This window comes from Coffea arabica, chromosome 2c (genome assembly GCF_036785885.1).
Source record: "Coffea arabica cultivar ET-39 chromosome 2c, Coffea Arabica ET-39 HiFi, whole genome shotgun sequence".
In the NCBI taxonomy this organism is placed as follows: Eukaryota; Viridiplantae; Streptophyta; class Magnoliopsida; order Gentianales; family Rubiaceae; genus Coffea; species Coffea arabica.
This window is the reverse complement of record NC_092312.1, coordinates 41007525-41033510: the sequence shown is the minus strand read 5'-3', so window position 1 is coordinate 41033510 and position 25986 is coordinate 41007525. Positions and strand designations below refer to the sequence as shown.

Here is a 25986-nt window from a genome sequence, read left to right as displayed (position 1 = left end):
CAAAACTCAGACAAAGAGGGGCAAACTGTAGACACCAAATTTTAAATAATTTGTATGTTACATCTAATTCATGATTTTGTTTTAGATTGTCTGCATTTTAGTTGTTATTTTATTCATTTTACCTTTTTATTTGTCTCTTATTTGCTAATTATTTTTAGTCTTATTTGTCATATTAATTTTGTTCACGTTTTAGCTTTTAGTTTTAGTTTTAAGTTTTAACGTAATATTTGTGAGAAAGAAGAAAGAAAAAAGAAAAAGAAAATGATTCACAAAATACGTTCATTTCTCTTAAATTCAATCTTTTTGCATTTTTGTTCATTTTTGTTAATTTATTTTTGAAAAAAAAAATAAGAAAAAGAAAAAAAGGAAAAAATGGAAAGTTGCATTTTTTGTTATTTCTAGTTTATTTTTACCCAGTGTTAATTAAGTTGTTTTCGTTATTATTATTGTTTTATTATTATCATTTTTGTTTAATTAGTTTCAAAAAAATAAAATAAAAATAAAAAAATATACCGCAGCATGCACGCTGCAATTTTTTGCAGCGTGCAAAGCCAATCACAGAGGACAGCCACGGATGGCTGGATGGCAAGGGAAGGACAAGCCCTTCATCCTCACCATTGGGGTGAGGGTTTAGGAGATTGGGAAGTGGGTGTAAAAGGTAAGAGAAGGCATCAGCCGAAAAGGAGGGAGTTTTTGGTTGACGGCTAAAAAACCAGAGAGAGCCGAGAGAGTTTTCTAGGAGGAGAGAAGGGTGACGAGAGGAGGATTCTGGGAAGGAAAGAAAGATAGAAGGGACGGTTAAAAGAGGGTTGAGAGGAGCAAAGTAACGGCGGCAGAAAAATTGGGGAAAAGAGAAGAGAGTAAAGTTGTCGGCTGGCATTTCAAAAGAACAAACCTGTGGGGATTGAGAGTGGGGCTAGAAGGATTGAAAGTCAAAGGGGGAGGGCTGAGTGAAAAGCTGAGATTAGAGAAAGACTTGGGCTGGAGGAAACTGCAAAGGAGTTCTCGGCTGTGTGAGTGAAGGAACCAGAGGAGGAAGAACGTTGGCAACTGGGAAGATTCAGCTTCTTGGGCTGTGCAAGGACACTTTGTTCATCATCCAAGATTCTGTTTTTTCCTCTGGAAAAGGATAAAGGTAATGCCTTTCGCTTGTCTTCTGCCGTTAGATTGTAAAATCATGTCTGAAATGTTGAAGCTTTGCTGCGATGCTGGTTGTGTTTTGCCGTGAGTTTTGCTTTCTTTGTCTGCATTTCTGTGATTGGCCATATGATTAGGTCCTCTGGATTTGAAGCAATATGATTGTGGATGGGCTGTTGTGAAGCTTGTCTGGATTTTCTTTTCCATCTTCGCATGAGCAGATTGGGTTTGGGATTGAAATAATTGCAGAAAATGGCTAAAAGTTTACATCTTTTGCTGTCGGTTTTTTTTTTCTAGTTTTCGAATTAGGGGGCTCACGTTTAAAAGGAAACAGAACATTTGATGGTTCCATAGCTAGGTTGTAGGTTGTGTGTGGCCAAGGGTGGGCATAAAAGTCTGCTGTAATGGGTCCGCATCCATGGTTATTGTAGCACCTTTTTCCTTTCTTTGGTTGCTGAGTTTTCAGAGTAGCAGGAAGCCCATGAGTTTATTCCAGATTTGCATGCTCCTTGGTGAATAATTTTCCCATCACTTTCATGATCTCTTGCTAATTTTTTAGCTTGCTTAAATGTTGAGTGTTTGTTTGTTTAGTTTAGAGGTCTGATGTTAGGTTAGGAAAGTTTGGTCAAAGCTGGTTTGGGACATGAGTTAGCGAACGAAAATGCAGCAGATATCTCCTTCGGTTGCCGAAAGTCTTGCTGCATTTTTTGTTCTTTCTTTTGTTGTCGAGCATACCTGTTTTTTTGTGTCTTTTGTTTGGTTGTCATGAGGTGCTGACTGTTGTGTTTATTTTGGTTTGAGTTTACATGGCTGAGCCCTTAAACCTTTGAATCATGTTTCCATGCTTTGCTGCAAAATGAACAACCAAATTGCTGAACCACCCTTGTGTCTCTTCCAGAATTTTTGCATGATCTTTTCTTAAGTTTTCTGTTTGTTTTTTATGGTGGTGATTATGTGTTTTGCTTAGCCTAAAGTTGCAGTTTTGGTTTTGAAAATATATAATCTAAATTGGGATTAAGAAATAGGCATTTGTAAATACGGAGTTGCAGAAAAATGTTTCTTAAGCTGCTGAACATCTTTTGTTGCAGAAATGCTTTGCAAGCTTTGCATGAAGTTGTTTAAACTGTTCAGATTTTTCAAGTTTATTATCCGACTTTGGGTGTTTCAATCTACGAGGTTCATGTAGCAAAGTGAGAGGATTGTATGGGGGTTTTGTTTGGGTTTTGATGGCGTTTGAAAGCTGGGTTCTGTAAAGTTCCAATTGCAGAAAGCCTGCTGCATTTTTTTCCCTGTTTCTTTCTTTTGCTGCTTAGTTTCTTTATCCCTGATGGACAACTCCAATTCTTTGCTTCAATCCGCAACGAAGTTGTGTGTTTAGTTGATACTTGAGAGTTAAAATTCTGGTGTTTGGTGGACTGGTTTGCACGGTAAAATGGAAGGGAAAGGTGTGGCTGGTATATTGTAGCAAGGATGTTTGGCTGGAAATTGCATGAGCACAAGCTTCGTACCTTTGCATGGATTGCATGAAAAACAATTTTAAATTGTACTTTGACCCCCCAAGTTCTCCTTTGTCTCACTATGGCCTCAGTAATTGGAATACTTAATCAATTTAATCCCTCAAGCTTCTCCATGTTCCGCAAAAGCCTAAGCATGTTCTAGTTTCTTGCAAATAGGTCCTAGAATAATTGAATTTTGAATCATTACTTGATTTTTTTTTGGGTCTCGGGACCTTTGAAGGTCTTAAATGTTCTAATTGGGCTCACATGACTGATTAACGTTTGCAATTGGATCCCTTTTATGTGATTTTCCATATTTGATTTTCGTTTCGTGTTTAATTTTCATTTTTTGTGTTTAATGGTTGTTTCATGTGATCATTTGATAATTTAAGTGGTACCTTGACCCGTTTATTATTTTGGAGGGTAAATTAGTAATTTCACTTCATTAGGGCATCAATTCAAGGGAGGTACACTCTATCCCTCATTTACACTTTATTTGACCCTACGTGCTCCTACGTGTTATGTGAATATGCATGTCTACTTATTTTACTAGTTTTTCCTTAATTTCTTTTATTTATGTCATTTACTTTTGCTTTTTATTTAAGTTATGCTTTATGGGGTATGTGTACACCTCTTGGCTTGTAATAGTTAAGGATTTAATTATTTTATTCCTTTTCCCCCTATTTAGATTGTAGTCTCCCTAATGTAATAGATAGGGCTTGGAGGAGCATCCAATGAAGACCTATCGAAGACGTGTGCCTAGCTAGCCGATGTAATAGTTAGGGCTTTAATTGTCTTGTGTGTCTTGCATGCTTAATTTCTACGTGTTAATTTGCTTTGTTAGGGCCTTGCATCTAGTCGAGCATGCTAAATGTTATGTGCTAAGTGTTTATAAGTGTTTGGCATGTCTACTCGCTTTTCATAGCCTGAATGAATGTGATGGATGAATGTACGTTTCCGCTAGTCCAACGCTAGTCGGAATTCATAGAATGGGCTAGTTCAACGCTAGACCCTTAGGGACTTCCCCTCGTTAGTACATATTTGCATGGTTATTACATATCATGCATTCTTTTAGTATTATCATTTTGCATGCCCCTCGAACCCTTTTTCCTCCATTTTAGGATTTTTGCATTTCATGCTAGTTATAGGGTTCATTTGCTTGAGAGTCCCCTTAAATATGGGATATAGACGAGTGTGGCTTTTTCTAAGCCTTAGCACGCTTGTATTCCCTCTATAAAAGGGCAAATTGAGTCACGATTTAGGTCTCCCCGTACCCAATATGCGTGAATTCCCTAGGCTCATGCATTTTTAAATCCACTCTACCATTTTGTACCCTCATCACACTTTCATTTTTCCTCCCATTTTGCACACGTGCCCCTTTATGTTTTTTCACTTGCACACGAACACTTTTATCATCACTTGCACACATGCACTTCATATTGTCATTTCACATACTGTACCTTGCCCACTCACGTGCACATTTTTACTTACACATTCTTGTCTTTTATTACTTTTTCAAACCCATGTCCTCACATTGCATACATGCATTCCATTCATTTGCATCCCACTCGCATTATTCATGACTTCTTCAAAGGATCGTTATTGGGCTTCACAATTAATGTGATTGGCACCACTCAACCTTTGAAGAGAAATTTCCCCCCAATACCCCTAGGTCTAGGGTTTGCATTCATGTAGTGCACCCAAATGTAATAAATTCTTTGGTTAAAACAAGAAAATCTTTGATTAAATCATGCAACTAGCCTTGGCTAGGTCAAAGGGGTGCCTTGGATTTTATCCTTGCCTTCTCCTTTGTCAAATGTGACTCCCGAACCTTTTTCGTTGGTTTACGTGGACTAGGAGTCGTTTAAAAGGGGTTTCTTACTACTTTTTCCTATTTTTCTTTAAAATCCATTTTTAGGTGACTTGGTACACCTTAACTCATTACCAAGTGGCGACTCCGTATTTTGTTTCAAAAAACCCTTTTTAAACTATAACTTTGGGTCAAATCGTAGCATTCTCAAACCCCCATTTAGACCCATTTTTTCTTTTAAATCACAATTCATTTTCCAATCACAAAAAAAATACATTTTTTAAACCATTTATTTTATTTATCAAAAAAATGGGGCGCGACAATAAGAAAAAATTTGACCATCCAAATTGAAACAATCAGATCAATAAAATTATGCTAGTCCTTGTAATTTAGCGAAAATTGACATAGGGTTGAAAGCAATTGGTTAGCTTGTACAGTTTAGATTCATGGAATATATAACTAAGAAGTTTTACCAAGAGATTTATTGCATTTTGTACTACTAAACTGTACCATGAAAGCCAGCCAAAAGGTACGAAGAAGGAAAGAAAAAAGCTCCATTGAGAGTAAAAAAAACCTCTTGAATGGCAGGAAAAAAGAGAAGAAAAGCCATTTTGGTGGTGAACTAACTTTACTATAATTTATATTATATCCTCAAAATGTCATCCTATCAGATACACAAGCAAATCCCCTCAGAACAAAATTAGCAAAATTTTAATGAAAAACTTGTACTCTAGCAAAAGAAAAATGAAAAGGCAAAATTTATGCAAAGACATGAGGAAAAGGCACTTAGAAACAATAATCTAGAATAATGGAAATCCTTGATGACTCACAATGCTTTTGGTCATTTGTGGCTGGAAACCAGCAACTAAATACACACAGAACTATCAAAAACAGATCCAACATTTAATGGCATAGAGATGCAAAGCAAATAAAGAAATCAGGCATTCTCCTTAATGAATGGAAAAGGAAGCTCATGAAAGAGCATCCAAGTAATGAATAACCAGGAAAATCACAATCAAAACTTGATTAAAAAATATAAAAGATCACAGTGCATTAAAGTAAACTTTTTGTTAGTGAATGAAATAAAATATACCATATCTTAGAGTATTGCAGCAATGTTGAAGAGGAAAAAGCCCAACTTTCTCCACCTGCAATCACAAAAAAAAAAAGTAAATTTTAGATGAGTAAAAAGGGAAGAAAACAATGAAGAGAAAATCAAATGTACAAAAAAAAAAAAGTTCACAATGCATAAGCAGCAACTTTTGAACTATCAATAGATGATAACGATCATGATGTCTGCAAAACATGACACAGAAACTATTAGACACCCAATTTCCAAATTGAAAGTATCTAGGTTCTTAACCTTCCCCATTGGAGAAATTTATCAAATAACACAATCATCCACAATGTTAAAACAGTTAGGCAGATAAAACATTGAGAAATTTATCCGAATAATAAAAAATAATTGCACAGCATAAACATAGTGAGGCAAACAAAAGATTAAACAGATTACACTAATTACTCCAACATCGTAACTCATTAGATTCAGTTCCATTGCCCGCTTAACATAAACTTTCACATTATCAATTAAATTTCAGAAACATTCAATTGAACTTGCTCCAATCAATAAAGTGAAAAATTCATGCTTTTAAAATTTCAATTGTCCTATTTCCCATAACTACTACATCCAACCATCCAACCTAAGCAAAAATTTTCAGCTTTCAACACCCAATTTGATGACATCAACAATTAGTAATATAGGAAACGTCTCTTTATAGTTATTGTCGAAATAGCGATGGAATTTGATTACAACTTAAATCATAAAGAGGGAAAATGGGATAAGTAGGAGGCGTAGTAGTAAAAGTAAAGATTAAAAAACCCCCAGTTTTGGAGTTTCAAAAAAAAAGGGGGACAAATCAAGGGCAAAAAAAAAAAATGGCACTGATATAAAAGACAAAGTATTACCTCTTCATGTGCTAATTCCACTGTCAAAGTTTATGAGCAAGAAGGCGGAAACACCCAAATGGATTTTGTGGTTCACTGGCATATCATTAATATAACACATCATAAAAAATGAAAGATAAAGTAATTACACGGATTTCTTTTTACTTCTAGCCAAAACAAACGGAAAACATTAGACACAAAAAAATAAAAGAAACAAAATAAGGGTTTTCTAACAAAAAAAAATAAAAGAGAAATATTCAATAACAATAAAACGGAACAAAATAAGAAAATTTGAACAAAAACAACCATGTAACAGTCAGAAACTTGTGAATGGGAAACATGAGATGAATCTGAGGAAGAAGAGTACAATGGGGAGCAGAGGTCTTCTAGAAGTGCAAAAAAATAAAAAAAAATTAACGCAAATCTGCAAAGAAAAAAAGATTACCTTATTAGTCTTGCTGCCTGAGAAAGAGGAAGATGGCAAAGGAAAAGAAAAAGAGAGAGAATGACGAAAAAAGGAAGAAATGAAAAGAGAACCAGAAGAGACTGAGGGGAAAGAGAGAGATAAAAGCACATGGTTTCTAGCACACGTTTTCTGGCATAGGGTTTCAGGTGGTTTGGAAAATAAAAGGGAACAAAACCGATACAAGATTTCCAGGACCAACAAGTCAACAACCATGGTGCACGTGATTTCTACATGAAGAAGGACAAAAGACCAACAACAAATTCCACCACCCATTCCCACTTTATATATAAGTTCTTTATAGTACAATACTACAAAGTTAATTAGTGGCTAAATTGCCAACCAAATAATATACTTAAAAAAAATAAAAGATTAGGATCCTGTGTTCCACCTCCCAATTCTACCTTCGGTTTTACCCATTGACATTTAGCCACGTATTCAATCTTTTCTTTTTCTTTTTTTTTTTGGGTTTGGACAAGCTTTTACTTATAGTCGTAGTAATTCAAAAATCAATGTACCGTACAACAATCGTTTACTGAAAAAGCACACTGGAAGTAGAAGTGGAATAGCAGAAATCTACCAAACCAATATTGAGAACGCTACGGCTTTTCGGTTCCGGGGGCGGCCATGCTCACGAAATCTCATTAGGAGGAGAGAAGATCATCATCAAGTTCTCGTCTGAAATCCGTTTCTTCACCCCTTTTCATGGGCGGGGGCCAGAATGAAAGCTTCCCAGTTGGCGGCTAGGGTTTCAGCATTGAGAGTGCACGGGCATTCATCAAGCTAAATGCACAAAATTACAACACCCTAAAATTGTAGTAAAACATGATGCATCTTTACATCAAGTTTCACTTTAAACTACGGTTGATTTTTATTATTATTATACATAAGAACCAGGAATTCGAACTCAAGAACTTCTTAAAATAAATATCTGCTCTCGTCTCCATACGAAGATTCAAGATAAAAACGCAACACACAACAGGAGCAGAAAATGCAAGTCATGAATTTTGCACACAAATAACGAAGTAAATAGGCACTTTACAATCTCGGTGGGCAAGACGAGCTTTCATGCATTAAAATAACAAAACGTTAATGAGAACTTGAATCCAAGCACACAAGAGATTGTGCAAATCATACGCCTTTCCGCAAATCCCCGACCAAGTATCACGCATTACACTGGGAGCTAGCACGGGCAGTAGCATTGATTGACGTTCAGCAAAGATTCAGCCTGAATACACTGGGGAGATCATTGCGGTCAGGGTTTCTAAAGAATACATCCATGTTCTGCATCTGCAGTTTCAATTAAAGGTATAACATCTATTATGCACGCAAAGAACCATCGATGTGAACTCTCCTTTAATAGCTGCGGTTTGCCAGACTGAACAAATAAAGATTATTACAAGAAACTAGAAATTAACTGCATTTTATGACATAAGTAAAGCTCCTAAAACACCCGAATGCACATGTTAAATTGCATACCTCAATAGCATAGCATATCATGTTTAAAATGATATCATTAATTTCATAGGTGCAAATGTTTTAGTTTCCATGTTATCTAGCCCCAAGGACACGATGCTCGAGATAAAGAAGAAACAAGTTTTTTATCGAAATAAATCTTATTTACATTAACAAGATGTTAGGAAATTGGCTTAATTTCTTTTAGGTAGATTTCTTGTTTTGTGTGGAAGTAACTAGTTTTCTAATTGGTTTTAGTTATTTGAAGTAGTAGTCAAGTAAAACCCTATTTAACTAGATGCTATTTCCTACTCTATATGAGTTTAGGAAATAGTATTGGTTTCCAATTGTTATTTGGTTTTTTTGGCAGTAATGTCCTCTATAAATAGGTGGGTTGGCATGCTACACAAGACACACACAAAGAGAAATACAAGGGCACACAAGTGGGCATCATGTAGTCTTATACATGGGGTGTGAGAGAGGCTTCTTAAGAGATGAGAGATGGTATACAAGGGTTGGAATTGGGTTCAAGTTGTATTCTTGTATAGGGTTTTCCTCTCATAATAAATAACAGGTTTCTCTCCGTGGACGTAGGCTCAATGGTGGAGTCGAACCACGTTAAATATTGTGTGTCGTCTATCTTTCATACTTGTGCCTTGTTTCTCATTAAATTGTTGTGCATTTGATGTCTCAATAGTTGTTTGTTTCCCGCTTGGATCCTAACAAGTGGTATCAGAGCCGATGGTTCGGTTGGACAGTGACACCAGGATAAAAAGCCAATGGGAGTGGTAAGGCGTGGCTTGGATAAGAGCGGAGAAAAAAAAATCATGCAGACCTGCAGTGAGGCAAGGGCATGTGGGCTCTTGAGTAAGAATCGTACACTCCAGATTGAAGTGGGCTTGATGGAATGGATGGGTTGGGGAGAGAGGTCCGATGTGGAAGAGATTCACAATTGAGGGGGAGATTGTTTGAATCAATATCTCACATTGGAAAGAGATGAGTAGAATGAGGAACATCCAATGTCTTAAGGTTTTGGGTTGGATGTGGTGTCAAACCCATGGTTGTGGTTTCCATTCTAACTCATGGTTAAATTCTCCCCGAGTTTGGCTCTCTCAGAGCCCAACACAAGAAAAGAAGAAACAAGTTTACAATTCCTCAAGCTAGTCCACAAAGAGAGTTCCGCGAGTCAAAATATCTGAAACCATAAGCTAATTCTTGAAAACGAAAATCAAAAAATAATTGTAGAAAGTAAACGTATATGCCACCGGTGTGATTAGAAGAACAGAATCTCGTAATCACCACTAATACCGCCAATGCCACAGGAAGAAGAACTCAGGGCAGCGGCAGCTCTCTTTTTTCTTTCTTCCTCATACTCTGCATCATCTGTCGCAACTCATACCTATATACAGGGCACGAATTTCTCGACCCCAACCACGGTATGATACAATCCCCATGATACCCATGTCCACAAGGCAATTTCTTTACCATTTCTCTAACACCAACTATATCTTTACATACAGCACAAGCCAATGCCTCCAGTTCTGACTTAATCTCCGTGGTTTCTAATGCTTCTACAGAAGCTTTTGATGCGGGAGGCGCTCCTCGCCACCCACCGCTATCAGTTTCGGCCAGGTTTTGCAACAATGCTTCATAACCCGCCGCATCCATGTAATCGACTGGATTTCCAATATACCCCTCTCCTTCAGGCATGGCCAATCGAAGCTCAATTGAGTGGTCCTCAAGTGGTGCAGCGGCGGGCATGCTCGTCGGCAACTGACTGGGAGTAGGAAGAGAAATCCCAGGGAGAGTGCTTGGATTTTTTATTCTTTTTAGTTGGAGAAATTGATATTTCGTCTTCCTCCTCGTTAACGGCGTCGTTTTTCGCTTCTCCGTTTTCTTTGCTTGAGTCGTCCTTACTGTCGTCGTGCTTGTACTCGATTTCCTCATCGCTTGGGGGTTCAAACAAGAAATCTGAAGCCATTGAGTGGCGAAATAACGAGAACAAGCAACATGCTTCATCATCACAGCCACCTAATCCTCGGGAAGGAAAGAACAAAGAGAAGGTGGGGAAGCTATCCAAGGACTGTGAAGACACAGTAAATTTTGAGTGGGAATAGCCTCAGGGTCTGGCCGAAAAGGGAAAAAGAAGCGGGCAGAAAGCAGCACAGTAGCAAAAACAAGCGGAAGGAAAGACAAACGAAGGAGAGAGGAGAGATAAAATCAGGTGCAACCAAAGCAAATTTGGAACGGAAACAACACCAATCTGTGGCCGAAAAGAAGCAGGTTGGAGTGGGTAGAGATGAAGCTGATGAGTGGGTAGACAGGAGGTTGATGAAGCGGAAGGAAGAAAAGACAGTACAGAACCAGAAGGAAGGAAAGACGAGATGAAGGAAGGGGAGGGAAAAATCTGGTGCAACCAAGCTTAGCTGACAACCAATCATCTTGCGCCACATCACCAAAAAATCAATCCCCTCTCGCCATGTGGACGATGACGACGCCGACGTGGATCCCCGGCTTTCACACTTAGGGTCTGTTTGATAATATAAAAAAGTGCTGAATCTGAATTTTTTCAGACATTCAGATGTTTTGAATGTTTGATAAATGAAAATCTATTTGTTGAACTTGTTAAGTAATGCTGAACTTGTGTGTATTTTTTTCAACACAAGAATCCTATCTGAATGCTTAATTCTGATAAGAATCAATAGAATTACTTCAACTACTTTATTTTATCTACCAAATCTACCCTTATTTGTTAATTATGTTCAAAATTCTGATTTAATTAAATAATCTAATATTCTCTATCTAACGATTTTTAGTTTATCTTTTCTCCCCTTTTAATGACTTTCACATCTTCTCCATAGTCCTTATATAATATATTTCATCTTTTATATTAATTTGATTTAAAAATAAATATTGTCATTTTCATACCTTACAGTTTTAAACTAATTAAATCATATATTCTATTTCTTTTTTGAATGAAAAGATATAAGGGCAAAATTATCAAATTAAACTTATTAAGCATTCAGGTATAAATATTTATCAAACAGTATAAATAGGTTTAGCATTAAAATGCAGACATTCATATATTTTTTTCAGTGCTTAAAATTCAGCAAATTAATTGTTTCAGTATTCAGATTTCAGAATTCAGATTCAATTTTATCAAACGGAACCTTAGTCTATATGGTTGATAAGTTACATGGGATAACTTTATCAATTTACATATCATTACCTCTCAGTTAACAAGTATCGCTTTAACTTTCGACACAAAAGGAGTTCTTTGACTATATATATATACACGTACACACATGAAAATTTACGTTAATGGGAGTGAATTTTACTATATCTAAGCCTACGTACAGAACATAAAAATAATTTTAAATCCTAAAGGGTCAAAAGTTTAAATTTTTAAAGAGCATTTTTAACCATTTTCAATTTTCTTTGGGAGCAAAACCCAATTCTGTAAGAGTGTTGTTTGACTTTTTTTTTTTGGGGAAACGTTAGAAGATATATTGATAGGGAAAATTGCCATTTTAGTCCTTAAACTATTGCACTTATGCCAATTTCATCCCTCAATGTTGTTTTAGCCTAATTTAATCCTTTAACTTAAATTTGGTGTCCAATTAGATCCTTTCATGGTGGTGCAGCCAATAAAAATCTCTCCGGCATAACATCACCGCCCAACTATGGGCAATCTAGGAACTACAAAGTCAGGGCGAATGTTAGATATAAGAAAAATGGATTTCCATTATAAGGGAAAAAAACAAAATTTTCACTAACTTGGGGAAGAAAACAGAAATTGTCAAAAAGAACTTGCAAAAGTGTCTTCTCCACCAAAGCATTTCACCACCGAATCATATGTATTCTCTTCTTAACAAAAAAATCTTCATCCATTACTGCCATTAATCATCAACAAAAACCTTTCCTTAAGCATCACTGCCTTCTCTTGTTTTACATTTCTTTCTCAAATTCCATCGCCTTCTCACAAAGTTGGCAAAAATCAGAAAATTGATGAAGTTTCAATACGTAGAATCCATGGAATTTAATTCTCAAGGCTTCCAAACCCATGGAAGTCTATAGGGAGATCGGAGATGAGACTTTTCTGTTGTCTCCCCAGAACCATGACCAGTCGCATCATAAAAAACATTGAGAAATTTGTTCAAGTCCTTTATCTACCCTCCAGTAAATAGAGGTTCAAAAACTTCAAATGCCTCTAGCGCAATTTTGAGGGTTGCAGACCAGAGACCATGGTGGTTCATGCCACTGACATTCTCTCAAGCATTTCATCTAACAGTTTTGGGCCCCTTCAACATATGCAATCTTGAATACATATTGAGCAAACAAAAAAAATGTTCACAAAAATATTCATAAAATGAGCTGCTTTGACGACACTCACACGGGCTTTTTTCCCAACAAAGGAATCCAATGAAATTAACAATGCAGCAACATTGGTAGAGAACTTATGGGAGTTAAAAGAGAAAATTGCGATGTCTCATTTGTAGAAATATTGACAGATTGAGAGAGGAGTCTTAGCTGCTTAGGTAAAATTAGCTACTGATTTGAGAGTTCCAAGAGAACCTCTTTGTTTCGAAAGTTCACTGAAGAAGATTGGTGAGGGAGTTGGCGATGACTCGTTGACCGGTGATAAATGGCGACGGAAAATTTTTATTTTTCCCCAATTTAGTGAAAAATTTGTATTATACCCCATTTGATAGACAGTTTTCAGACTTCTTTGTTTTAGCATAGGGCATGACTTGTATTTCCTTTCTTGTCCTTGATTAGGCAGTGACTTTTGTGTTGGAAAAAGTTTAGTGGGCGGCACTGCTGTAAAAGGATCTAATTAGATAAGAAATTTAAGTTAAAGGATTAAATTAGGCTAAAATAACATTGAGGGATGCAATTGACATAAGTGAAATAGTTTAAGGACTAAAGTGGCGATTTTCCCTATATTGATATGTAAGACTGTTGTTTGACTGCTTTTGCCTATATCTGTAGTTGTTCTTGACGTCTGGTCTTTACTCCTGTGTCGGTCTCCAAAACCGAAAATGGAGTCAGCAGTGAAAGATTGGATAAAAGCCGATGAAACAGCTAAAGAAATGCTCACTCGGCTCTTCACGGAGCGACCCTTTTTGCCACTGCCTCCGCCGCTTCACAAGCTTCCTCTCCGGCCCGGAAACGTCGTCGAGGTTGCCGGCCCTCCTTCTTCCGGTAAAACCCACATCTTAATGCAGGTAATTTATTAGAATTAGTTAATTAATGATCAATTAATTCTAGTTCTGCATTTCTTTTTTTGGGTTAAATCGTTAATATGTGAAAAACTATTTTCTTGAAATTTTTTTGTGAATTTTTTTTCAGGCTGCGATTAGTTGTATTTTGCCTAAGCAATGGAAAGGTGTCCAGTTTGGAGGCATGGAGCGGTTAGCTGTTTTTGTTGACTTGGATTGTCGGTTCGATGTTTTACGCTTTTCCCGATTGTTAAAGCACAAATTAATTCAAGCCAATAGCAACGGTAAGAAGTCATACGTTTCCATGTATTATTTCAGTTCATCTTTGCATAATGATTTTAGATGTTATAAAAGTTTTGTTCTTTTCCAGTTGTTTGGTGGGGTTGTAATTATATGGCAATATAATGGGGATAAACAGAGCACTCCATTCTCATAATTTGGTGTTGAAATACGAAATGTTTTAAGAGAACAATGAGGAATTAAATTACAATAGGAACACATTTAATGTAATGTTTTACTAGAAAAATGTTCCATTTACAAACAGGGTAAAAATTTATTTCTTTTATTTTACTCCCAATGGGCCTGGATGCTAACCTCTATTCGTATTTGAAATTCCCGTACATGCAACATGCAATTAGGGCTGCTAGTGTGAAAAATCCTTTACATGTTAGTGTAGGAAAGGTTAATTGTGTTTCATTCCCAAAAAGAGACAGAAATGTGAAGATAGACAGGATATATGATTTGATAGATTTAATAACATGTACTACTTTGTTGTCTTCCTATAGCATGTTGGGGCTGGATGAATTTGAAACTAATTCAGTCTTTGGTGTTTTTTTTTTTCAATTACTCAGATACGAAGTCACAAACTCAATCTGATGAAGAATTATTTGCTGAGTGCATGAGACGCTTCTTATGCATCCATTGTTACAATAGTTTAGAATTTCTTGCCACTCTTAAGGTGAGTTAGCAAATGGGAGTTCAACATTTTTGAGCTCCAAATAATACTCTCCTTGCTTGTTTTTTTCTAGTGGACTGAAGTTCATTTTTCTTGAGCAAGGAAGTTTTAGTACACAAAAAGCACGAGTTATTGCATCTTCCTGTTGCGATATTATCCTTGTGCTTTTTGAATTTTTGGAATCTTTTATGCTCACTTATGGTGGAACTGATACTTGAAGGAGGAGAGAATGTTGACTTAAAGTTTGCAATCATGCTTTGCATCTTTATGATGCTCAGGATGAAAAGGAAAAAAAAAAAAAAAAGACACTTCTGCACACGGAATTATACAATTTGGCCTTACTATGCAGAAAGTTACTTTTGCATACATCTGCACTTGGAATCATACACTTCTTTATAGTTGTCTGTCGTGGCGTAATTTGTTTTCACGTGTTTATACATTTTGGACTAAACTAGATTTTTAAAAGAAACTTATGCAAACTACTTAGTTACCAATAACATGCATTACAGAAAATAAATGACAGTAAACATTCATTTCTTTCTTGACGCCACTTATGTTTTGATCATTATTTTTTCATTGGAGTCTTGTTACATTTCTTGTAAGCTAAATGAATGATGTACTAACTCTTCTGAAGGTCCTTTGCATGTTTAAGTTCCTTTTCCATCAAGAAGTAGGTTACAAGCATAGATTTTGTTTTCAAAATTTGAGGATCAAAGATGTCTGTTTTGGTTACTTGTTCATGCACCTTTTCTATTTTATGGTGTTATAATGTCAAAGATATACAGTTTCAGTAATATTCTTTTGTTTTCTGCCCAGCAGACTATGAATAATCAACTTCAAAAGCAAAAGGATATACAAGGTGTTGGTGTTCATTTGCTTGTGTTGGACAGGTTTGGCCAAGAATCCTAATAGCAACTATATGCTTCTTTGCTCCCAGGCTCTCATCTTGGTATAACATCCTTAGTTTAATTCTTTGAAGAGTTTCTCACAATGCTCCACTGGTTTAATGAAGGCCACAACTCTAAACAAAGTAAAACAGCAAAACCAAGTTTGCATGACTGGCATAATGTTTTAGACCAATTTTTGTTAGCAATTATTGCAGAAAATTTAACATACTTGTCTGTGCAAGTAGAACTATCTACAGGCTTTGGGCATATATGTGACTCCATTGGGTTTGGGATGCTCATAGGGACCTGTCATCTAGCTTGTGAAATTACATTAAGCTCTTCAAAAAATGTTGATCTTTTTCTTTATGCCCCCTTAAATTGCTTAATATCATAATATTTAGATAATAAGTTCTTTAAAATGTTAGGCATGTAACTAGTAAATGGAATGTGATAACTTAATCATCCACTCCCAAACTGCATGGAGAAATTTTTTATCTTTATTGGAGCAAGTTGGTCTGTGATACTCTAGAAAATCTCCAACATTTCTTTCAAGTGTACTTTGTAAAAGAAGGAATTCAAGAAAAAAATCACTTAATTAGAACGCATGTCCCCCAAATACTTCCTGTAATCACTTAATCAGAGATGGACAAAAGAAGACAAAAAATGAAGGTGCTAGAGCCAACTGTGTGCTGTGAAGACTTCCTTTCCTTTTTAAGAATTATGTGCATGCACACATCCATAACTATGTGTATGTCAAAGTATCTGCGTCTAGAATATATCCGTGTACATAGATGATTGAACCACTATGTAGCATTTATGCATATTATAATTATGTGCATATAGAGTTTTTTTTTTAGTGTAATATCTATATATTGGCACTATATATTACAGGGTGTTTTACTGTGGTAGGTTACCTGTTAGGAAGTATCAGGTAGTCATTGTGTGGGAAACCAATTAAAATTTTCTTCATGTAAAATTTGGTAGTTTGATCCTTAGGGTATGCTGAAGTTTTTGTTGATTCCTATTGTCTGTATGAATAAGTACCATCTTAGCATCTGACCACGATAACGGCAAAAGCATTTTTTTTTTTTTTTCCAGAATTTAAGTCTTAATTTCAAGTGGAGATATTTTATTTTTATTTTTATTTTTTTGGTATGAATGACCTTGTGGTTTCAGCTTACCCAAAAGGTATTCTGTTTCTCAATATCTGTAATTTTCTTTATTATCACCAGCATTGGAGCTTTCTACTGGATGGATCGTGCTTTGCCATCACTACTTGTAGGAGGCAGCAACAGGTAAAAGACATAAGGATGATTTTTAATAGACCTGATGGATTAATATCTTCCCCTCTATATGCTTTGGGCTACTTTGGGCTATGCAGACACTTTTTCTTGGCTGAGCAGATATAAAAGACAAAAGTGAAATAAAAAGTGGAGCTAGGATAAAAAGTAAAAACAGGAAGCTCAGCTGATGCCTGTTCATTGTCTATATTGTGAATTTAGTTGTAGAGATGTAGTTCCAATAGCTTAAATCCCCATTCTGTTGGTTTTAGTAGAAACAAAGCCGTGGCTTAGCATTTCCTGTTCAATTTACTGTTATCATATTCATTTGCTTGTTAACATTGTTATATTCGATTAGTACTAAAATCCAGACTGGAGATTTTTGTTCTCCTTGCATTTGAATGGAGGAAGATAGAAGAAAACTATAAATTGAGGTTCGCCAATCAAACATTAGCCATTCTCTCACCATTTTAAGTGTTGGTCTAATGTATACAACATTAACTTGAACATGTTTCAGCTAGGAAAATTTAGTGCCAAAAGTTTTTTTTTAAGTTTTTATCAATAAGACTCACGGCTTAGTCTTTGGACATTGTCAATTTGCAAAAAATTATACCTAAACTTATACTTAGAATGGACTATGGGACTTCTGGAGAAGAAGCACTTGAATCTAAAATAAACTGATGGCCTTGTAGCTTTCTTCTTTCTGCTAGCAATTCCCTACCTCATTTATAAATTTGTACAATTCCCAGTTGTGGATTGCTTTAGACTTAGGGATGGATGTGTATTTGATTTTATTTTTTCATTGAACCATTCTTGCTATCCATTCATTCTACCAGCAATACATGCAAGTTCCTACTCTTCCTTTTCATCACCCATTTCCCCTCACTGTCATTGTCCATGGTTGAGCCACTCAGTCATTGTTTCACTTTTGCACTCAATGAGAATTGATTATTTCAACTGTGGACTCAATGTTACTGAAGGTATTCCAGAAGCCTAGAAGCGTATGCATGTGGAAGTTTGCATTTAAGACACTCGTGAACATTTGTTCTGCTATTTCAGAATGTTTTGCAGACCCAGAAAATGGTGACAGGAGTGAATGGCAATAGACCTTTAAACTAAATGGTTTTAGATTGTACATTGGTAGGAAATATAATATTTCCTTATTCTTTTTTTTTTTTAATTTTTTATTAAGTTCTCAATACTAATAAGGTTGCCTTTCCAATTCTGTGGTTGTGTACTTCTCTGCTGTTACCATTGTCCATTGCATTTTGGGTTAGATTGCATTACCTTTTCACGTCCATCTTTATATCAATGAACATTTTAAGCTAGCACATCTCCTCTAAATGTTTTCTGTCATTTGCATTTCAAACAACAGTCACTCTTAAGCTTTAAAAACATTTGCTCCTTTCCTTTTCACGTTATTGGTTAACATGTGCCTTATTGTTTTCTTACTGAAACGTGCTCTGTATGTTTCTTTTCTACCTGGTTTTCTAGTTCTATTGCTTCAAGGCCTTAACTTGTTTGGCATTGTGCAACATCTCCGTATCTTAGGAAAAGCCTTTCTCTTCAAAGTGTGATGGAAAATGTGGTTCAGGATCTTCAGAAGCTTCTCTTGGTGCATCCGTTGCTTGTTTTAGCTACGAAGAACTCAATTTCTGGGGACAAATCTACAGCAGATGAACTTATGAGGTTGTTGCTTGGATATCAGATGAGTCCTTTTTTACATCACATTTGACAGCACTGATCTTGCATATAGACAGCAGAATAACATGGTTGCTTTGATCCAATCAAAATTTTAGCAACACAACTTATCTCACTTGAAGAAGAGGTGGAGAAGCTTGAGCTCGAAATTTCTTGTATGATGACAATGGATAACCAAAGGACAATCTATTAAAATGTGTTTTCAAAGGACGTTTACTCTAATTAATTCCATGTTGCTATATTTTACCACAAAATAGAGAAATTTCATCAAAACCATAAAATATGTGAAATGTCTTTATTCCTTTCATCGTCATTTTAATCCCACTTGGAGTGGCTAAAAGTATATGGTTTCTTGTCTTTTTGTTAGAGTTGCTCTGGAATAGCTTTGTTTAGGGCAATTATCTCAATTAGTTATGGCAAGTTCTTAGGGATGTAGGCTTAGAGGATAAGTAGAAGTTTAGGCTTGAAGATCTGGGATTAGCAGTCCGAACATCTGAGGCACACCTTAAATAAAGAGTTGACTCTCTCTGTCTCTCTATCTCTCTCTGGCTTTAAGATTTGGGATTATTTTGAAGTGCACATCATATAAGAAGTCTCTCTCTCTCTCTCTCTCACTCTCTCTCTGTCTATATATATATATATATATATATATATATTTGAGGCACAACGTAGATAAGAATTTGACACTCTCTCTCTCTGATTCTCTCTGACCATGAGATTGCCTGGCACAACAGGGGTGGTTTGAATGGTGGCAAGATTGGTTGACTTTTGATAATCATAGCGCACAAGAATTCTTAAGGAATTACTTTTGTAAGTTCTTGGTGTTAATTTAAATACAAGATGGAAGGAACAAAAAGAAAAATTGCAGGGCATTGTGCTCAGATCTCAATTATCATGCAACTCTTTAGTAAGTTTAAGAGCTATTAGGTACCTGCAATGGTAATGAAATATAACATAGCTTCTAATAGGCTTAAAGGGCTGAACCTTATGTCTGTTAACTCTTCTTCAGAGGGTAAAATCTAGTACTTGAATCATTGATCTGAGGTTTGTTCAATGTTCTGGGAATGAAATCTGTTTTCCGCAACTCGAACCTAAATCAGGTAACAGGCATAAGAAAAGATGTTTGTTACCATAAAGGAGAAGGCACTTGGAATGTGCCAGTTGCAATTGTGTTTCTGTACTGCTATTTGTTGAAGTAAATTTTTTTATTTATGATTTTTTACTTGAGCTCCTTGGACTTTTTTTTCCCAACCTGGGTTGTCTAAGTCTATTTTATTTCCCTGGTTTTTCCATCTCACAGGAATACAAGTAGTGGTCCTCGGCCCAAACATCGTGAATATATATATGCCTTCAGTCTGGCAGGTACTATTTGTATTGATATTTTTAATTCAAGTTTTTCAGTTAATGTACTAAATTAAAAAAAAAAACTAATCATGTTCATACAATTGGTAAATGTATATCTTATATCCACTGAATTTATCTTGAATTTGTAATGCTATTGGACCGTGATGATTTAAGTTGATACAGGATGATTTGCTTGTTTTTTGTATTTGAACCACATTGTCACTTAAACTCTTAGAATTTGATTTCCTGATCCAGCAAAAGTACTCAGTAACCAACTTTTTCTCGATGGAAGGGCTTCTGAAAGTTGCTTCTTTTGAATGTAATCTGGCTTTTGAAAATGATGTTAAAAAGTAATATATATAATAAGTTCAGCCCAGGAGTCGCTGTTATGTAACTTTTGTTTCTTTTAAATGTTTTTGTGTATGTAAGGGTGTGTACATTTCTATTACTGAATACTCCTCAAAATTCTCATCATGATGTTTGCAAGTGCATTATTTTTGCACATTCCCAGCAATATTAGTTTTGCACTTGTCAGCTACAAGTTCTCTTATCAATAGTTAAAAGTTCTCTTATCAATACTATTAGCTTAACACATTTTTGGTTGCTGCAGTCCTTTGTTACTCACAGGATACATGTTGCAGCATCAGGTCTGAATGAAAGAAATGTAGCTAGTTCATGATTTTTGCTGCAACCATTTGAAAAAAAAAAAATTCTTCAATTTTCCTAGTTTTCTCAGTTATGGATTTGAATGTTTTTATTCGTTGCAATTCAAATAACTGCAGGATGGCTTTTTTCTCATATCATGAAGGCATTCCAGTGCAATTGCTTCAGTACTTTTGTGATGTGATGTTGATAGTTGAATGTGTCAAAGCATCATGGTATAGCATACCCATGATCTTATTGCAGATTCTTTTTGGACTCCTCCATTCTGGATCTTCTAGCTACTTGGTGGCCCGAGTTCAATTCGGATGTGTTTTCAAGAAGAAAAGAGATATATCTTCTATATGTAGTCCTTTGGAGATAATCCTGATTTCAACAACAAGAAGACGTGCCATCAGCATTCGATGTGATTTGGAGGAACGGTATAATGATCATCATACAAAAAGATTGGCATTATGGGACATGGAAGAGGTTTGGGATGCATGGCTATCATCGACTGGAAAATCCTCTGTTTGAACATGCTAGCGTTGGATGCTCAACAAGGTTCAACAAGTACGAAGACATTGTTTGTTGTTGCATCGACTTCGCCGTCCCCTTCCTGGGCTACATTCATTTTGAACTAATTTGATGTCTGATACATGTGCCTGGTTCTGTTCTAGGGGGCTTGTGTTTTGTAGAATGTGTACACATAAGTTTTAGTTTACAGTGATGAGCAGGACTATAGTCAGTTACACTTTGACATAATAATGGCGATAAAGCGATGTGATGTTAATCTTGTTCTTTCCGGCCTCCCTTAGACCTATATCATCTTGTATCTTGTTCAGCTTCAACATAACTGTTATTTTGTAACTACTGCTAATGTTGGTGTCATAGCAGTTAATTTGGGCTAAATATCAAGTGTTGGCAGAAATGCATTTCCTACTTTAAGACAAACATATATGCATGTCCAAAAGGGAAGAGATTAGGCGGGTTTCTATGGTACATTCACCCACCTCAATTAGACCTATGATAGCTATTTGTTGTAATAAACATGTTAAGACCATGCAATCCCATTGACAAAGATTCTGGTTAAACAAGGCATACCAAAACTACGGGCAAATTTATGTAGTAGACAACTGGACTTGCATTTTTTTGGGATAATATCAGAAACATTCCCTCATGTTTCTCTAAATATCACCTAGCAATCCTAAGGTTTTAAAAATATCACTTTCCTCCCTTCCTTTTGTTATTTATGTAACAAAATTTTGAAAAGCCCTAAACTACACTTGCTCACTAAATAAACATACTCGTAAATCACTTTGTTTACTCCCAAAAAATCATCAATTTAAAAACAATTTCTAATAGTACTACCACGTCGCACTGTTATAGTCCATAAAAATATAAATTTGAAAAACAAAAAAGATATTTGCAAAGAAATACAGTAGCAGCAATTTAACTCTATGTGCTCCCAACTTCTTAGTCTATGTCCAAACCTTTAAATTGTATTGATCATTATGAAAATCAACTCAAAATAAATAAAGAGATCATATCCTATTTTATCACAATCAGAAAAAGTAAAAGATAAAGAAAATTTAATTTACTATAATTTACAAATAAAAAATTGCATAGTCATCAAAGAAAAATGAGTAAGAGAGAATATTAAAAAAAGGAAAAAGTGAAGAAAGTGACTTTTATTTCTTTTTCTTAATTTTTTGAGTTCCATTTATTTGATATGCAAATTATGTATCAAGTGAGGGTTAACAAAGTCTTTTACAATTACTAGGAGAGGTAAGTAATATTTATAAAACTTTAGGGATGTCAAGTAATATTTGGAGAAACCTTAAGGGAGGTTTTTGATATTATCTTTTTTTTTTTTTTTTTTTTTTTGAGCGAGATTTGCTTGCTTGGAACCATCATGTGCAGCACGCATGGTTTGTGAACTGACTAAATTACACTCCACATGCTATTTATAATTAATAAAATAAGTCAAGATGACTTTGGATAACTACAGTTTTATAAAAACTTTTAAAGTAATAAAACGTAATGTACATAACAAGCACATTTCTTTAATACGATTTTCAATTGTAACAAAAGATAAAAAACTAGAAGCCATAAGCTAATGTATATTATTACAAACTTCAAATATGATAATAACCGGTAGTTGCACCAAATTTTTTTTTCTGGAGATATAGGGAAAAACTAGAATGTTTCAAAAGAATTTTTATTATGAGTAAGTAACTAAAAAAGTTTGGTAATTAAGAACTTGTGGGAATAATTTGGTGAATTCATAAATCCATGTGTGCTGCACAAGACCGATGCATCTAGAAATTGGGCTGTGAAACACAATTGTATTTAATTTAAAAAATTATAGTAGCACAGGGAGTAAATTGGTTCAATTATACATTCAGGGCGTGACATGATGAAAAGGCATTTGTCAAGGGGCTTTTTTGAAATTAATCCTTAAAATAGTATGTATCTGTAGTATTACAAAAGTGGTTGCTCATTTTTTCTGTTTTGGAAGTAGTCTATAACTATATCCTACTTTAGGATACCTCAAGGTCTTCGAATCCTCTGTCCCCAAATTAGTCTCTGTCCCCTCTGTCCCTTATTTGTACAACTGCTCTAATCTTTTGTTAATCCAAACTCAAATAAACCGATAATAATCGGTTTACAAGTTTACTCAAAATCAATTAAAATAGATAACTCAAAACTTTTTTTATTTTCTTTTTAACAAAAAAGAGTCTTGTTGATCATACATGATCTATTGATTTGTTTCACCTGGATAAAGATGAAATTGAATCTTGCTACTTGATCCTTTGAGCGTTTTTGTTGCAAGATTAAAGATATAATGAGTGAATCAAAGTACTTGTTATGGTTTAAGAAAAAGATGATTTGGGGTAAAAAATAAAGAAGAGTTTTAGTTGATTTCTATGTTTATGATCAACAAGACTCTTTTTTGTTAAAAAGAAAATAAAAAAAAGTTTTGAGTTATTTGTTTTAATTGATTTTGAGTAAACTTGTAAACCGATTATTATCGGTTTATTTGAGTTTGGGTTAACAAAAGGTTAGAGACACGTGGCAGCTATACAAATAAGGGACAGAGGGAACAACGACTACTTTGGGGACAGAGGATTCGAAGCCTACTTCAAGGTTGGTTAGCAAGAAAAAAATGAAGGTTGGTTAGTGATAGAGTTGATTTGTTCAAAGGAGTTTTCTAATAGGTGTCAGGCACTCGTTAACACACCTACATTTCATTTAATTTATTATGTATATAAACACACTAACAATTATTATCTTTCGTTACATTTATATACTTTCCATAATTAATCCCCTTGCATTTATATATTTTCTTAATTAATTTTGTATTTTTAAAAATTTTAACACTTGAAATATATTTTAACAAGTGTTCATGGTTAGACAAACAATTGTTCAAATTATGGATATTTGAAGATAAAAGCCTTTTATTGGTGTTGACTGGGCAAGATCTATTAATGATTGTGTTATGCGGTGAAGTGACAAGCAAAGAGATATAGCTTACTGACGTATAAAGTAGAATATAAAGGTACGACTATGAAATTTGAGAGGAGAGCAACGTCTCTCAAGATTGAAATTAGATGCATGACAATTAATTTGAATTTTAATTTGAAATCCAAATTTTACTCATGTATTATGCATCAACTCATGATAGTCTATACAATATTAACGTATATAAGATTTACTAATTGTATATTTGGTAATCTAACAATTAAGTTTGGACCCCAAAAAAAAAAGTGTAGTCATAACCACCAATATCTTTAATCAACATTTATCCGTCAGATATTCATGCCAGTTCTATTTTTAGTAGAAAGATTAAAGAACTAGGTTTACATATCTCTAAAGAATTCAAGGCAACCGGATACTGGATAGACATAAGGATTGATGGACTGGCTACATAGAAGTAGTTGGATATGGCTTTATCTTCATGTTGTAGATTTTGCTCCATAAATTGATGAAGATTTTTGTAGATTTGTGTTCCTACGGGAGTCGATCAGGGGACCTACTGGTAACTACGGAACCAATCGAACTACCTGTGAGGCAATCATACAAGTCCAATCATTGATGAAGTTTTTTGTAGATTTGTGTCCCTTTAGGATAATTTCTATCGTTCGGATAGATGTTGAGAGAGATATGGCTTTGACATTTAATGCTTTGGATATTGAAAGAGTGCTTTATCAAGTACACCTAACCAAACCACTTGTCTTTGAGCTGATGGTCACCACCAATGTATTAAAGTTTGGTAGCAAATCTTGCCTCCTATCAATTCGCAACATTAAAAAAGTGGTTCTATTTAAAAAATTCAGATGGGTATGTAGTGCACCTATCTGGTCCGATGGTGGTTCAGTCCCCTTCGAATTATCCTTTGACCTCTTCAGATCCTCCCTCTCCCCCTAGTGTAGGAATCTATTGTATCGACAAAAAAAAATAAAAAAAAAAAATACACCTACCCAACATTGAAAGACAGAATACTCACGGATCATGTCCTACTTGTCATTTTCACTAATAAGTGAGGGTGGGAAGTGTAAAACTATGAATGAACAATATGTCTTCATTATGTATGAGTTTGAGATTAAAAGTTAAATATTCTATAGATGAGATACCATTTTGTATTACTTCAAAGAAGAGCTTAAAAAGATTTATGTGAAATGTGATGGTCATTTTCCTTCGTTCTTCCATTATCATGTGCACCTACTCGACGTTCAAAGATCAAGAATAGTCAGAAATCACATCCTGTTTTATCCTATTTGCCAGCGACGATGGGGAAGTGCAAAACTAGGAATCAACAACTAGCTTTATGTGCCTAGTTAGTAAAAACTCGTATAATATATGTTTTTATCTATAATTATAAAAGCTTTCATGTATTTTGTACATTTTAAAAATATTTTAAAAAGTACTCATACTTTTCAGATAATCGTATGAAACATGTAATAAAATTTTCAAGTATTATACTTAATGTATTATACTTTTTTTTTAAATAGGGATCCATCCCTTAATTTATTTATATCCAAAAAGAGCACAACGAATTAGAGGGGGGCCAAATCTGACCTCTGTTAAAGTAAAAGGGATCAACAATAATACGCACATATGGAAAAATCTGCGAATCTAAACACATAACAGATGAATCGAACGAAATCATCCACATGATGATGCCCCACATTTGCGGGATTGTGAGTGAGCATGGGAATTTGATTTAACATCTTGACGTGTTTGCATTGTTTTACCTTTTTTTGCAAGCTGCTTCCTCGCTTTCTTTGAAATCACTTAGGTAAATTGCTCGTGAACTTGTTTCTGGTCTTGGTATTTGTCTTTATCGCGTTGTGAATCATCTTCTTCTTCTTCATTTTTGTTACCATTGCATGTTGTATTTGAATGAAGAAAAGGCTTTTGATATACGAGGGGGATCCTACCATGTAATTTCTCCCATTTAAGCTATTCGAACACATCTTTAAATTGTGGCACATTTTTAAATAGTGGATTTTGAGGCATAGAGGATTTCGTGTCTGTTCTTGTACTTGTACTTGTATCCACAAGGGGTGTGTCTCCAACTGACACCATATCACGTGGGTCATGAACTTGGTCTACCTTCGCGAGCGCACCGTTTGCCACATCAGACGTA

At 35.2% G+C, this 25986-nt stretch overlaps 1 protein-coding gene and 1 long non-coding RNA gene across 5 annotated transcripts; one reads left to right on the top strand and one right to left on the bottom strand.

Annotated features, from left to right (window-relative positions):
• Nucleotides 1-5015: 5015 nt before the first annotated feature.
• Nucleotides 5016-6995, bottom strand: LOC113722558 (uncharacterized). Its single transcript, XR_003456759.2, has 3 exons — nt 6833-6995; nt 6409-6483; nt 5016-5591 (listed from the first exon to the last, which is right to left on the bottom strand). It is a non-coding gene; the product is annotated as an uncharacterized lncRNA (long non-coding RNA).
• Nucleotides 6996-13291: 6296 nt separating this feature from the next.
• LOC113722560 (DNA repair protein XRCC2 homolog) lies at nt 13292-21134 on the top strand. Of its 4 annotated transcripts, XM_072075946.1 has the most exons (9): nt 13292-13533; nt 13658-13811; nt 14379-14485; nt 15302-15372; nt 16602-16664; nt 18201-18338; nt 19651-19712; nt 20305-20341; nt 20477-21134. In XM_072075946.1, exons 1-9 carry the CDS (start codon nt 13348-13350, stop codon nt 20868-20870), a joined length of 1212 nt encoding a protein of 403 aa, XP_071932047.1. In that variant the 5' UTR covers nt 13292-13347; the 3' UTR covers nt 20871-21134. The 4 variants fall into 4 exon arrangements, with proteins under 4 accessions (XP_071932047.1, XP_071932048.1, XP_071932049.1 ...); XM_072075947.1 differs by lacking the exon at nt 20305-20341 and having other exon boundaries at nt 20566-21033; XM_072075948.1 differs by lacking the exon at nt 20305-20341 and having other exon boundaries at nt 13293-13533.
• The last annotated feature ends 4852 nt before the right edge of the window (nt 21135-25986 follow it).